Below are 15745 nucleotides of genomic sequence, written 5' to 3' on the forward strand. Positions count from 1 at the left end.
TTCAAGATTCAAGAGACATTTATTGTCACATGCACCAATTGGAGCAGTGAAATTTGTGGTCACCATACAGCCATACGAATAAAAAACACAGCACTCGATAGACTTTAACATAAACATCTCCACACAGCGGAATCAACGTTTCCCACTGTGAGGGCACTAAAGTTCAGTCATCCTCCTCTTTGTTGTTCACCCGTGGTCTGGGCCTCCCGAGCCCTCCGCAGTCGCCGCTACGGGCGGCCCGATGTTCAGGCCCTCTTGCCACGATGATGGAACTCCGACGTTTGAACGGAAGAACATTCTCAATGGCTTGGACTTCCAAATCGGCCACTTCTTACCGGAGACCGATGCTCCCGAACTCCACAGACCGAGCTGGGTGGAGATTCACACTGGCGGCCCTCGGCAAAGGGATCACCAGGATTCCACGATGTTGAAGTCAGTGCCGCCTGTGGCTGAACTCTGCAAACCACAGCTCCACGATGTTGAAGCAGCAGTCCCAAAACCTACCAAGATATCAGTATTCTTCCTGTTCACTCTGGCTCTTCTCCAAATTTAATTTGTTTATCTTTTTTTTGTGGCCATGACTTCAGCTGCTTCCCCCCCCTCCCTCCTAAACTTGTCCACTTCTCCTTAACAAGCTCCATAAAATTCTGCCCTTCCGTCATCTACTTTAATATCGCATTTTATTGCTTGTTCATGTTTATATTCACTGATTTCGCACTAAATTTATGTCTAATCCAGAAGCAGAAAAATAGCATTTTTAAGTACTTTTTTCTTTTCTTTTTCAACTGGATAAATATAGCATGTGATTGACATTTGGACTTATAGGAAATGCCCAAGAAGCGACAGCTAACTGCACTCCCAATATTCTTTGAACACAAACATTAAATTGAAATACTGTTCATGTACTGTATATCATCTTTTACCAGTTTGAAATGTTTAATATTTACAATTCTTCAACAACGACGGATACTGGATATTTCCAACTACTAACGAAGGAACCCCGGTGGTCACCACGTTTACTCGCAAACAAACAACACATATTTCTAATCTATATTTGGTAAGAAGATATTCAAATCAAATGAACTCTTCAGTCTGCTGAGGGAAAGAAATAATTTACAACTTCTGAAAGATCCACATCAAGCTCCCGCGACTCGGATGTTCTTGAAGTATGGTCTCCATCGTGGTCCTCGATTCAGATATAAATGCTGTACCAGTTCTGTTCATTCGGAGAGTCGGGGTGAAGTGCCTTAGATTCCTCTGAATCTAAATTAATGAGGAAAGAGCATGAACATTGAATTCTCCGAATTTTGTTAGCCCTTGTTGTCTCCTCCCCTTCCTCAGCCCTCGGGCTGCCTCCTCCCATCCCTCAGCCCTCGGACTCCTCCTCCTCCTTTTTCCTTCCTTCTCCCCGCCACCCCTTATCAGTCTGAAGAAGGGTTTTGGTCCGAAACGTTGCCTATTTCCTTCGCTCCAGGGCTAATTCCCAGGCAAGAAAGCACAAACCTACTTTGGTTGAGGACTAATTGTATTCCCAAGTTTATTTTGAGATGTAGTTTAAACGGTTACCTTGGCATGGTCCATTTTGAAATAAAATGTCGTCGATTGCAATGTCGCTGTTTATTGAACGACCACGTATCGCTTCAAACACAATCTGAAATGGAAATGTTTTATTTGTAATCTATTGCAATCTGGAATGCACTGTAAAAAGATGGGGAAGAATATGCGGTGGGTAACAGTTTCTAGCAGTATACGGGTCAACAACCTGAAGAAATAGATTTGTCAATGGATAAGAGCCGGTAAAGTAACAGTGAGGAATGGACTGTGAAACTGAATAATTTCCCACAAAAAAGAATGGAGGCATGAACTTAAGGGGGGTGGGGGGAAGTGGGGGGGGGGGTGGCGCTAACTGTGAAAGTCTCTCAAAAAGCCAACACATGCACAATGCACTAAATGGCCTGCTTCCCTCTTGATTTTCCAAAGAGTTCTCTAGTTACGTAAAATAAAACTGCAGGTGCCGGAAATCTGAAATAAAACAGAAAATGCTAGAAATGCTCAGAAGATCAGGCAAGAGAAACAAAGGGATGGTTTCAGATCCAAGATTTTTCTTCAGAATGGATAAAGACAGATGGTAATGGGTGGGACAGAGGGAATGACTATAATAGAGTGAATGAACCGATGTATAGCTACTGAATTGACATTCCTATTACACTCTATTACAGACATCCTCTTTGTTCTGGTGAAGGGTTTATGACTGGAAGCTTTCAGTCTATTTCTCCTTCCGCAGATGCTGTCAGACCTGCTGAGTTTTCCCAGCATCTTCTGTTTCCAATGTTGCAGTTAACTGCATTTAACTAGTGAGGAATGCGTGACCTTGGTCGTGAAGTGTCTATTCATTCTGTGAATGAAATCCTACTCGATTTCCAAGGCTTTATAGAAACTGAGCCGCAGAGTCTGAATGCAGTTTATTGCTGCTTCAGCTCAGAAGCCACAATGCCAAAATCCATTGGGTTTGGCTCCAACAGGATGATATTAATAGCCAAGGTGATTTACGTTGCATGATGTCATAACCACATTGAAAAATACAAGAGGAAAGGGACCTACTTAGTCCCTGTGCAGTGCAGAGGTCTAGTGTCATCACATCCAGCTGTGAATGGTACACCAGTGGAAGTGTGTAACTCAGCAATCCAAGCTTGGAGAATCAATGCTGAGATGAATAATTATGGATTTACTAGAAAAAAAGGAGACTTCAAGTGTGATTTTTCTGGCACCAGAGAAACACTCTCTTGATTGGATGCTGAGAAGAAATGAGAGATTTGCATTTCCATAGCTCTTTCCACTTAATTCCTCAATGTTTTGAAAAAACATCATTGTTTCAATATGGAAGGCAGCCAGGCTGCATTCAGCAGGCTTCCAGAAGGATAATATGAATAAGACCAGATAATCAATGGCTCTCAAGTGCTAAATATTAACTAGGATATACAGGGATAAATAATGAGCAAAACACAGTGCTGCAGGAACATGGCGGGTCAGGCAGCTTCCAGAGAGGGATGGAGAGATGACATTTTGGATCGGGACCCTTCTTTATATCACAAGATATTTCACACCTGCCAGAGGGGGCAGACAGAACGTTGGATCAGCTTGTCATGTAAAAATCAATGTTTTCCACTGCTATGGTAACATGTCAGTAATGCACAGGGGCTATCAGCCTTAATTTCTGCGTTTAAGTCCTCGCAATGGGATTTGAACTGAGAACCACTTAACTCAGAGACCAGAATACTCCCACTGAACTACAAAAGCTAGTTGTGTTTGACTCTAATAGAGTAACTTCAGTTTCAGTTTAGTTTATTGTCACGTGTGCCAAGGTACAGAGAAAAGTTTTTGTTGTGTGCTAACCCCCTGTCAGCAGAAAGACAATACATGATACCGGAATACAAAACCTCTAACTTCAGACTTTTATGGGATAGGTAGATCAGGTAGTCAATAAGGCATATGGGACACTTAACTTTACTGACCAAGACAGAGAATGCCACAGCAGAAAAAAACCTTGCTGGGAATGTTTATAACAGTAGCTAGGGCATCATTTGATTTCTGTGCATAGTCTGATCTCCGAGGTTGTAGAAAAGATCTGATAGCACTAGAGGCAGCAGGATATTCACAGACATAGCCAGAGCTAAAGAAGTACAGTTAAAATGAATCACTAAATAACCTTTTGTGTAACCCTTAATAAAAATGGTTTTATTGATGTTATGGATAATTCCTATTTATAATGCCTTTGTTTGTACTAGTTTATTGAAATAATATGAAATAGAAAGATTACGCATTTCTGAACATTAATACTTAATCATTCTAAACAATAAATGCCTAAAGTAATCCAATTTCATCGAAAAAGCACTTTGATAACATTCTGTCAGATTATTGTAAAATATTTTGTCAGAGAACTTGAATCTCAGGATTGTCTTTATTTCATGGATCTCTGGAGAATTTTGTGTGGAGGGGTGAGGATTGTAATATTTGTTTTGATTACCAGGATACTTTCTTCGAGCCAGAACAGCATCAGGTTCCTGTATTCAGCAGCAAACATTGGTTGAATTCATACCACTGAGGTATAACCCTCTATTCAATGATCCATCCATTATGTCTTGGCTGAAACTTTAAATTATATTCATATTGTTGCAGATTATTTCAACACAATTACTTTTGTGTTACTTGCCCTAACTTATTTTTTATTTTTTACAAAGTTTGCATTCACCTTCCAAATGGATGGCCCAGGCAGCTTAGAAAAACCTTACTGAGTCAAGTACAAGGAATCAATGATAGCCTGAAGTAATAATTTAATTTCATCTTGTCCCCACTGTCTGATCAAAGGGCTGCAAACATCTCCCCTGGTGCCACCATACTCTGTGGTATTTCACTAATCCGAGGGGAACATGTTTCACATCAAGAGTAATTGGTTATCTGGAATGAGCGTTTAGAGGAGGTGGCAGAAACAGGAACAGTAAAAACATTCAAGAGGATCTGGAGAGGGATTTGTAGGAGCAAAGTAGGGAGGGATATGAAATTAATGCAGGCAAGTGTGATGAGTACAGATGGCCATAATGCTCATCAGAAAGGTAGTGGGCTGAAGGGCTGCCTCTATGCCTTACAACGCTGTGACTCTAATTACCACATTTCATGGGAGTTTGGCATTCAGCAACGATGGACAGAAACATGGGAGCAGTGAAACGATTAAATTAGCATGGTTTGTTTTATCTCAAAAATATAAAGAGGATTTTAAGTTTACTTTAAAGTGCAGATGGGAGTTCATCTTGAACATTGTACTGACACTGCATTCTTGTGTTGCTCTAGTAATGCCAAAGACTATGTGAGTGTATCAAAATACTGCATAAGAATAAAAGCGTTTTATTATTTTAAAGTAAGATAAAATAGATGTGTTCCATCTAAAATCACAAATGACATGGGCTTCCTTGTTATGAAAATAATGAAGTTATTTTTTTCTGTATTTGTCAGGGATTTTGGTGCTTTTGTACTTTTAGCCTCCACATTCCAAGACCCCAATTAATTCATATCATGAGGACTTAATCAAGTTTGAGTCCTCATTAACCCTGGCAAACCTTCCTGCATGTCTTTCAATTCAAATTCAGGATCTGCAAAGTTAAACAGCAGGATTCATGGGTGGAACTGGAAGGGTGCTGGTGGCTTGCACACTGGCATCATCAGACCATGCGTTCCATGGATGTTACTGGGTGCACCAAAGCCAGCAGGCCAAGTGGCCAACTTTACAGCTGCAGTTCATGAGTGAGTGGCAAACAGACCTTGATTCAGATGAACAGACTCAATGAAGGAACAGCAATGTTTTCATTTTAGAATATGCATGGCTTGGTGGGAAACTCCAGTCATTGTGCTCCTGTAATGCATGAATTGTTGGCAACAAATAATTGGGAAAGCTAACTGGATGTTATCATTTCTTGTGAGGAAATTAGTACAAAATGGCATGTGGTTATACCTCATTTACACAGTTCACCGATGTGATTGTATCTTGAGTACAGAGTACAACATTGGTTTCCATATTTATGAAAGCTTGTTAATATATTGGAACTTTTATTGGACTAATATCTGGCGACAGTTGGTTGTCTTATGGGGGAAGGTTGGACAGGCTAGGCTTGTATCTGCTGGAGTTTCTAAGAAAAGTGAGATGACGTACAAGATTCTAAATGGTCTTACATGTTTCAGTCAAATGGATGTTGAGAAAATGTTTTCTCTTGTGAGAAAATCTAGAGCTAAGGTCACTGTTTAAAATGTGAGTTCACTCATTTAAGATGGATACGAGACAAATCTTTTTCTCTCAGAAGGCCATGAATCTTTGGAACGCTGTTCCTCAAGGGTTGGTGGAAATAGGATATTGAAGCAGAGGTTGATAGATTCTTGCTAAGCAGTGGGGTGTGAGGTTACAGGGAGGAGGTGGGAATAGGGGTATTAAATGTGAAGCAGCCTCAACGGGCCAAGAAGTCTACTTCTGCTAATTTCCATGCTCATAGTGGATGTTTGGGGTAAATATTAACAGCTTGAATTCGTGTAGTACCCACAAAATAGCAAGCGGCTCAATGTTTTAGAGCATCAATGGTCAAACCTGGCAGAGGGAGGTATTAGGATTAGTGAACAAAATCTTGTTCAGAGACTTATTCATTTTAGGAAGAGGAAAGGAAGATAATTGGCCTGTCCCACAGGCGATTTTTCAGGGGACTGTCAAACCGCCGACAGTCGCCTGATAAAACAGCAACTGGAACGGCGCTGTCAGAGTAGAACACACACATGTCGCTTCCTTCACCAGCCCATTATGCAGGCGGGGGACAAGGCAAGTGGGGGAAATCGCTGCCTGAGTGAAATTCACACGGTTCAAAGCCAGGGTGATACAGACACATCTGATACAGATGAACAGGAAAGTTGGCGCTCTAATTAAGATGGCTGAAGCATAGTGTACAGTAAGTCCTTTAAAATAGGGGGGGGGGGGGGGGGGTGGGAGGGGGGGAGAAGGGGGGAGAAGGAGGGAGAGGGAGGGGAGACAATTTTTAAGAAGCAAGAGATACACGGCTGTGAAGCTCAGTGGACATTTAACATGACCGGTCAGTTATCCTTGGTTCTGAAAACTACTGCTTACGTTTTTTCCCCCCAATGAGCCAATAAAATTCACCGGTCAGCACCGGCTACAACCTATGAGAACCTCCAAGAACCTTCGACCTCCTGGCAACCCACGAGGACCACCTGGCGACCCACCTAAGGCACGAGAATTTTTGCTACTCTCCAGGGCGGCCTCATTCTGGTTGCCGTTAATTTTTCAACATGTTGAAAAACCATGAAGCTGACTCCCTGGCAACCACCCGTGAACATGCGGTGACCACATAGTCTCCTGCAGTTGCCTAAAAAGTCGCCTAAGTGGGATATGCCCATAATGGTGTCAATATTTATAGAGATTTCAAAAACTTAGGGGCTTGATGCTAAAGGCATGGCTACCAAAACGATTAGCTGCTAAATTTGGGAATGATTAAAGGAGCAAGATTAGAGGACATGGTAAAACTCTAGTGTACAGCACTAGAGGAGATTACAGAGATAGGGAGGGGTTTGGCCATGTGGGAGATTTAAATAAATGGTCATTGGATAACCAGGAACAAAAACATGGATGGTGAGTGAATGAGATTTGCTACAAGTTAAGGCACAGGCAGCAGAGTTTTGGATAAGATCAGACTTACCAGTAGAATGAAGAAGATTGGTCAGGTAAATATTAGTGTAGCCAAGTCCAAAGTTAATAAAGGCACGAACGAGGGGTTCGGTAGCATGTGAACAGAGGGGATGCAGAGTTGGACAGTGAAGCTGGGGCAAAAGTTTGTCGACTAACCTGATGGCGATGCTCACACTGGTATTCTATCGAGGCTTTCATCCATGATATGCTCTGTTCTCCTCTTCTTTTCCATACAAGGATTTCTGGAGCATTCTCCTTCTTCAAGTAAACATTTAGCGATCCAGTTCCAACCCCATACATGTGGTAAAAGAATGTCAGGCACTGTTTGCCTGTGAATCCTCTCAGATGCCATGACAACAGTCGTGCATTGAATCCATGCCTCATGTGAGAGGCCTCAATGTACATATAATGGCCTAAAGAAAAGTTTTCGATAAGCTTAGTTTGCAAGTATCACATTCTAAAATAAAAGCGTAGTTCTTGCGGGATATAATATCTTCGAAAAGTAAGTGAAAATTAAAACAACAGCCGATCAGAAATCTGAAATAAAATCAGAAAATGCTGTGAAAAATCTCAGGTCAGTCTGCACCTTTGGAAAGAGAAAAGTTCTCTCTTCACAGATGCTACCTGATCTGCTGAGTGCTTCCATTCTTGTCTAATTTTCTTGATAATCTAATTTCACTTTATTTTAGATAATTTCAGGGTTATGGAGGGCTATGAATCTCTGAAATTCTCTACCCAAGAATGCTATGCAGGCTAAAGTACAAGTATTTGTTTTTAGATGGGCACATGGAAGTACAGGGAATAGAGGGATATGGATCATGTACAAGCAGATGAGATCAGATTTACTTGGCATCATGTTTGGAACAAACATTGTGGTGTGTTTGCAATTCCTTCTTGCCTGTTGTTTGAATGTGGTTTACGGTTCCAAGTTGAGTTTTAGACCAAATATCGGAGTCAGCATCAAGACAACCTGTTTCCATCTATGTGACAATACTCAACATTGTCTTTGCTCATTTGCTGCTGAAACCCATCCCCTGCCATATCTCCAAGCTGCACTTCATTCCACTCTGCATCAACTTTACGTCATGGAAACTAATTGGTGTTGTCCTAACTTACACTGTCCCATATCACTGCCACACCTCTATACCAAAACTACTAGCTCCTGGCTTTTAAAAATTCTCATCTTTGTTTTCAAAATCTTCCACAGTGTTGCTCCTCCCTTTCTCTTTCATCTTCACCGGCCATCCCTTCCCCCTAGATCTCTTCTAATCCTTGAATTCTGGCTCTTGCTCACCCCCAACATCCATTACTTCACTGCTGGTGGCCAGGCCTTCAGCTGCCTGCACTCTATACCATGGACTTCCCTCCTTAAATTCCCTTTCTTTATCTCCTCAAGAAAGCTCCTCTAGGAAACCATGTTTTTAGTCATCTACCATAATAGCCTAATGGAGACACAGAAACGGCAGATGATGAAACCTGGAGCTAAATGAAATGCTTGAGGAACTCAGTGGGTCAGGCAGCACCTATGGAGGGAAATGGACAATCAATATTTAGGTCTGGACCCGTTATCTGTTCTGAAAGAGAGAGAGGTGAGATGGCCAGTATAAAGAGGTGGGGCAAGACCTTGCAAGTGATAAGTGGATCCAGGTGATCAGAGGCGATTCGACAGATGGAGTGCGATGGGGAAGATAAGGGTGCAGATAATGATAGAAGCTGGGAGGGGGTTTGAAGATAACAAAGGTCTGCAGATTATGATATCTGATAAGAAAGGAAGAGTGGAAGCAAATATAGGAAGGGTAAAAACAATGAGGGGAAGGGCCCCATCTGCCCATCATCCACTCTCCCCAATGGGTCCCATCTCCTCCCCCTCTGCTCCCACTTGTCAGATTCCATAATCTACAGCCCTTTGTTGTCTCCACATCTCCTCCCAGCTCTGTCAATACCTCCACCCTTCACTACCATCTGCCAATAAATCGGACCCATCTGGATCCATCTATCGCTTGCCATCTTTTGCCCTCCCTCCTCCATCTCCTCTTTATGTTGTCTATCCCCACTCTACTCTTTCGGTCCAGTGAATGGGCTCGACTCAAAATGTCAACCGGCCATTTCCCTCCTCCAATGCTGCCCAACTCACTGAATTCCTCCTGCAGTTTATCTTTTACCCCAATAGCTCATATGGCTTGGTGTCAAATATTGTTGATAATGATCTGAAGAAGGGTCTCGACTCGAAACGTCACCTATTCCTTCGCTCCATAGATGCTGCCTCACCCGCTGAGTTTCTCCAGCATTTTTGTCTACCTTCGATTTTTCCCGCATCTGCAGTTCTTTCTTAACCATCTTGGCACACATTGATAAGTTACAGACACCATATCAATGACAGATGTAGTTGTTTTGTTGGTTGATGCTATAGTTTCTAAACACTTCATAACATGTGGCCCAGGATTCTCTTGCTACTAAAATTTCAAAGTTCACAGGATTTTGAGAATTTTCATGGCCATCAGTCAGTTCATTACTGGTCTGACAGCTTTGTCATAGACGGAGAGATTAAGTAGACTGGGTCCGTACTCTTGAGTTTGGAGAAATGAGAAATGATCTCATTGAAAAGTGTAGACTTCCTATGGGGTTTAATTGTAAAGACGGAGGGATGATGTTTTCCTTGGCTGGGCCGTCTAGAACTAATCACATTCAGCACTGAGACGTGAAGAATGTTCTTCACCCAGACGGTAGTGAATCATTAGAATTATGTGGGGCTCCATCACTGTATACTCTCAAGACAGAGATCAAAATGTTTTGGACGTTAATGGAATCCATGTTTATGGAGTTAATGTAGGAAAATGAGATTGAGGTAAATTATTAAAGGTAGACAAAAATTCTGGCGAAACTCAGCGGGTAAGGCAGCATCTATGGAGAGAATTATTAGCTGTGTTCTTATTTAATCATAGGGCAGATGAAATGGTTGAATGGCCTCTTTGTACTGGCTATCTGTTTCTTACTCGAGTTCAAACAGAACAGAAAAAGGCCCTTCAGCCCATTAGTTCATGGGCACCATCTTTACTAAACCCATTCACCAGCACATGATTCAAGTGCTCATATACTTGTTAAATATTGTGAGAGTTGCTCCCTCTACCATCCTCTCCAGCAGACTGGGTCTGAAGAAGGATCTTGATCTGAATTATCACCTTTCCACGTTCTCCAGAGATGCTGCCTGACCTGCTGAGTTCCTCTAGCACTTTGTGTCCTTTTTATATAACCATATAACAATTACAGCACGGAAACAGGCCATCTCGGCCCTACAAGTCCGTGCCGAACAACTTTTTTTCCCTTAGTCCCACCTGCCTGCACTCATACCATAACCCTCCATTCCCTTCTCATCCATATGCCTATCCAATTTATTTTTAAATTATACCAATGAACCTGCCTCCACCACTTCCACTGGAAGCTCATTCCACACCGCTACCACTCTCCGAGTAAAGATGTGTGTATTATAAGCAGTATTTTTGTGTATTATAAGCAGCATTGTGTGTATTAACTGAATCTTCTTTTCACCTCTATGTTACAATCATGTCCTTCCTATAGTGTGGTCACCAGAACAGCACAAAGCACTCCTTTTGTGACCTAATGAATATTTTGTGCAGCAAAGGACAAAATGCTGGAAGAGCACAAAGGGTCAGGCTGCATCTATGGAGGGAATGGGTAGATGCCGGAGTTTGACAGCACTTTGAAGAAAGGTCCTGACCCAAAACATCAACCAGTCTGAAGAAGGGTCCTAACCAGAAATGTAATCCAGTCTGAAGAAAGTTCCCGACCCAAAACGTCATCTGTCCATTTCCCGCAACAATCTCTGCCTGACCTACTGAGTTCCTCCACTTTGTTTTTTGCTCAAGATTCCAGTATCTGCAGTTTCTTATGACTCAATACTTTATATTGTTGTACCATAACCTTCCTGGTGTTACATTCTATGCCTTGACTAATAAAGACAATTAGCCTTATCTACCCGTGCTGCTACCTTCAGGGACTGCAATACCAAGATCTCTTCAGTGCACCCAAGGGGGTGGAAGATTGCAACCTTCACGTGGTCCACTCTGTTTCGATGAATGCAATCAACCCGCTGTGCACATTGTTTTGTATGCAAATTTATCAGAAATACATCCGACATTCATATCCAAATTATTAATGTATTGTCCTGTCAGATGCATTGGTCAAGCAGCAATAACAACCCTGTACCAGAAAGCAACCTTGACATGGTAAAATGGAGCAACTACCCAGGGTTCTTAGCAAACAACACATGATACTGGGCCAAATATGGACCAATGGGCCAAATGTGGGCAGGTGGAACATGTTTGGCGGTGTGGGCAAGTTGGGCTGAGGGGCCTGTATCACTCTATGACTCTATGTATGTGCCGAACGCGATGCCAAATTAAACTAATCCCAGTTAATTGGTCACCAAAACGTGGCCAATTAAGCAAGAAAGGAAACTGAGGATAAGCCATTAATCCAATATAATGACTGTTTCTCTCTCCATAGATGCTGCCAGCTGATTGTTTTGAGCATTTTTGAGTTTTTATTTCAGATTTTCAGCATCTGCAGGATTTTATTTTTGTCGGGATGCTTACCTTTTCCTGGTATGGTCAGCACAGCACAAGGAACAGCAACAACGTGCTACAATAGTTTGAAAATGATCATTGACCTACAACTTACCTACCCCTGTGGTGTGATCCCCTTTGGGACCTGTGAAGGATGTCGGTGTGCTGCCTGTTCTTCGATGCCAGTTGCTTCTGTCGTTGCGGTCCTGAATAAATCCACAATTATCCTTGTCAAAATTGCACTTCCCTGGAGCAGCCAGCCAGGAACCTGTGGGGAAAAGAAGTTTCCCTCAAGCTGCAAAAATGTGTCCCAAATACCTTCCTTAATGAACAGAGAACGGCCTCTCATTAAATTCTTGCAGAGTTTTTGGAGGGATGGCAGTGCACGCGAAGGGTCAGAGTCAAGCACTCTGCCCAAGTTAGAGATTTGACTTTACGGGTCCAGTTTCAAGGTCAGATAGAGACCCAGGAGACATCAGATTTCCTGCCCTGCTACTTGACAGGTGTAATCAAAGATCTCAAAGGTGTAACAACCTGGAAATTTGCTCCATACTACAACATGCACTGTAAGTAGATCTGCTGAAGTAATCATTGACTTGGGAAGAAGGATTGGGAGTTCTCCATCACCTCCACAAGGGCAACGAATGAGAGCAGTTCCAGTGGTGCCCACACATTAGAATAAACAAGCACAAATGTTGTTTGTAGTCTGCGCCATTCAGAACTCAAGGGAAGGAAGAAAAATATGGATCTTTCAGCACTTGGGAATAGAGAACCTTTGGAACTGGTGAAGGTCACCCTGTTCACGTGGTCAACCCCACCATTCAGTGAGATTGTGGGTGATCGACTAGCCATCTCTAAAAATCCAGATCAAATTTTAAATTAGCAACTGAAACATCATCAATTACTATTTACAGAGGAAGAGTTCCAAACTTCTGCCTGTGTCCTCACTTCATTCCTGAAAGGACTGATGGCCACTGTTCAAGATGCCTCAACTAGACTCAAACCACACCTTAAAGGTGCAAATATATCTTAAAATTACCATTAATTTTCTGACCCAGCACACTGTCCAAAGTGATTATTCTAAGTATTACTCAAACCTCTACTACACCAGTGCCTAATTATCGTGAGGTCTACACCACTGTAAAATCAGGATGGATGACCATCGTATTGGCAATTTCTTAACTTTCCAATGTCCAATCATAAATGGCTCCTAAAAACATTTTCAGCAAGTAATTAATATTTTTCCACACTCAGTACCTCCAGGAATCTGACAATCCCCTTGGCTTACAACGATGTCATCTAGTGCCACCTTGCCACAGTTCCAGAAACTATTGCAAACACTGACAAAAACTATCTGGAAAAAAAAGAAAGAACAGTCGTTACCTCAGTCAATTTCAGCATCTGCCACAAGTTTTCTCGTTATGTGACAGAATTCTTCTTTCATTAGCAATTCACACTACACAAAGTTAAAAAAAAATTGCAATTCAGGTTAATAAATGGTATATAGCAAGTTTTAGTCAACGTTATGGCCGGACAGACAGATTTGAGTATAGGAGCAGGGAGGTTCTACTGCAGTTGTACAGGGTCTTGGTGAGACCACACCTGGAGTATTGCGTACAGTTTTGGTCTCCAAATCTGAGGAAGGACATTATTGCCATAGAGGGAGTGCAGAGAAGGTTCACCAGACTGGATAGACTTGGTTTATACTCTCTAGAATTTAGGAGATTGAGAGGGGATCTTATAGAAACTTACAAAATTCTTAAGGGGTTGGACAGGCTAGATGCAGGAAGATTGCTCCCGATGTTGGGGAAGTCCAGGACAAGGGGTCACAGCTTAAGGATAAGGGGAAAAATCCTTTAAAACCGAGATGAGAAGAACTTTTTTCACACAGAGTGGTGAATCTCTGGAACTCTCTGCTGCAGAGGGTAGTCGAGGCCAGTTAATTGGCTATATTTAAGAGGGAGTTAGATGTGGCCCTTGTGGCTAAGGGGATCAGAGGGTATGGAGAGAAGGCAGGTACGGGATACTGAGTTGGATGATCAGCCATGATCATATTGAATGGCGGTGCAGGCTTGAAGGACCGAATGGCCTACTCCTGCACCTAATTTCTATGTTTCTATTTTTCTAAACAGTTTTCATTTAATCTTTATTACAATTTAGGTAGGACCACATTTTAAATAGTTATAAATGGACAGGAGGAAGTTATTAGCCCATGTGTTCAGTGAAATGATGGGCAATCTGTAGCTTAATTCCATCTTGCATTCTTTGCATTTGTAGCCCTTTAATATTCTTTCCTGAACAAAAATCTATCGTTCTCAGTCTTTAGATGCTCGATTCTACATAGTCTCCCAGTCTACACAACTTTTCGGAGCAGTGAATGCCACTTCCTTGTGTGAAGAGGTTCATACTGACCTTACCTCTGTACTCTAATTTTAAGATTTTCCCCTCTTGCTCTACACTCCTCACCTCTCTTCTTTTCTGACCTTTAATCATCTTAAAAATTACAATCGGATTAACCTTTAATCTTGTATACATCCAGAGTTAAAGTAAAATCATGCATTTATTAAGTGCCTATTATCACCTCATAATATTTGCAGCCAATGATATTGTATTGCAAGAAAGAAATGATCCTGTTTACACACAGCACAACCTCCCACAATGTGACCATATCATCTGTTTTCAGTGAGGTTAGTTGAAGAATGAAGAATAAATATTGGCGAGGACACCAGGAGGAAACGGCCTCAGTGTACTTGTCATCTGATAACATATGTAACCTTCAGCCACGAGGTTGGACAAACTTTAATTTAATATTTCATTTGAAAACTTTAGAAATACAGCACAGAAACAGGCTCTTCAGACCACTGAGTCAGTGCTGACCAGCAATCACCCCTTACACTAACAATATCCTACACACGAGGGATAATTTTACAACTCACCAAAGCCAATTAACCTACAAACCTGTACGTTTTTGGAATGTGGGAGGAAACCAGAGAACCCGGAAAAAAACCACGCGGTCACAGGGAGAACGTACATACTCGGTACAGACAGCGCCCGCAGTCAGGATTGAACTCAGGAGGAGCACAGAGATCTTGTTGTGCTGTAAGGCAGTAACTCTACTGCTGCACCACTGTGCCGACACAAGAAAATCAGGCATCCAAATTTCCTTAATAACATTTGGATAAGAGGGCAAAATTGATCAAGTAAACATGTGAAGCTCCAGAGAGTCACCCACCCATTGACTCCTCAAAGCCTTTCCACCATCGACATGGCAGCAGGGGTGGCAGAGGTAAAGTTGCTGCCTTACAGTGCTGGACATGCAGGTTTGATCCTGGCTACGGGTGCTGTCCAAAAGAACATGTGGTGCAGAGGTAAAGTTGCTGCCTTACAGTGTTGGACATGCAGGTTTGATCCTGGCTACGGGTGCTGTCTGTACGGAGTTTATAGATTCTCCCTGTGACTACATGTGTTTTCTCCAAATGTTCCGGTGTCCACCCACATTCGAAAGACATGCAGGTTCCACATTTATCTCCTGGATAGACGACTACCTGACGGGTCGACCACAGTTTGTCAAGCTGGGGTACAGTGTCTCTGGCACAGTGGTGTGCAATGTTGGAGCCCCACAGGGAACGGTTCTGGCCCCGTTCCTCTTCACCCTGTATACAGCAGACTTTAACTATAAGTCTGACACATGCCACGTACAGAAATATTCAGATGATACAGCCGATTGTGGCATGTGTAAGGAACGGGCAGGAGGAGGAATACGGGAACTTGACCAGTTCCTTTTGTGCCTGGAGTGAAGAGAACTGTCTCATCCTGAACACAACTAAGACTAAAGAGATGGTGGTTAACTTTGCCAGGTCCAAGCTCCCCCTTCAGCCGGTCAACGCTGCTGGGGCTGACATTGAGGTGGTGCAGACATATAAATACC

At 42.4% G+C, this 15745-nt stretch overlaps 1 protein-coding gene across 1 annotated transcript in view; it reads right to left on the reverse strand.

Annotated features, from left to right (window-relative positions):
- The window catches only part of LOC129695508 (MAM domain-containing protein 2-like), an 85665-nt gene continuing 69920 nt past the window's right edge, over positions 1–15745 (reverse strand). The window contains exons 10-14 of the mRNA XM_055632485.1: positions 13075–13171; positions 11933–12085; positions 7391–7647; positions 1567–1651; positions 1–1263 (exon numbers count right to left, since the gene is read on the reverse strand). Coding sequence (XP_055488460.1) covers positions 1193–1263; positions 1567–1651; positions 7391–7647; positions 11933–12085; positions 13075–13171 — 663 coding nt within the window. The 3' untranslated portion in view covers positions 1–1192. The remainder of the gene's footprint in view (positions 1264–1566; positions 1652–7390; positions 7648–11932; positions 12086–13074; positions 13172–15745) is intronic.

The sequence above is a fragment of the Leucoraja erinacea genome, chromosome 3 (genome assembly GCF_028641065.1).
Source record: "Leucoraja erinacea ecotype New England chromosome 3, Leri_hhj_1, whole genome shotgun sequence".
In the NCBI taxonomy this organism is placed as follows: Eukaryota; Metazoa; Chordata; class Chondrichthyes; order Rajiformes; family Rajidae; genus Leucoraja; species Leucoraja erinaceus.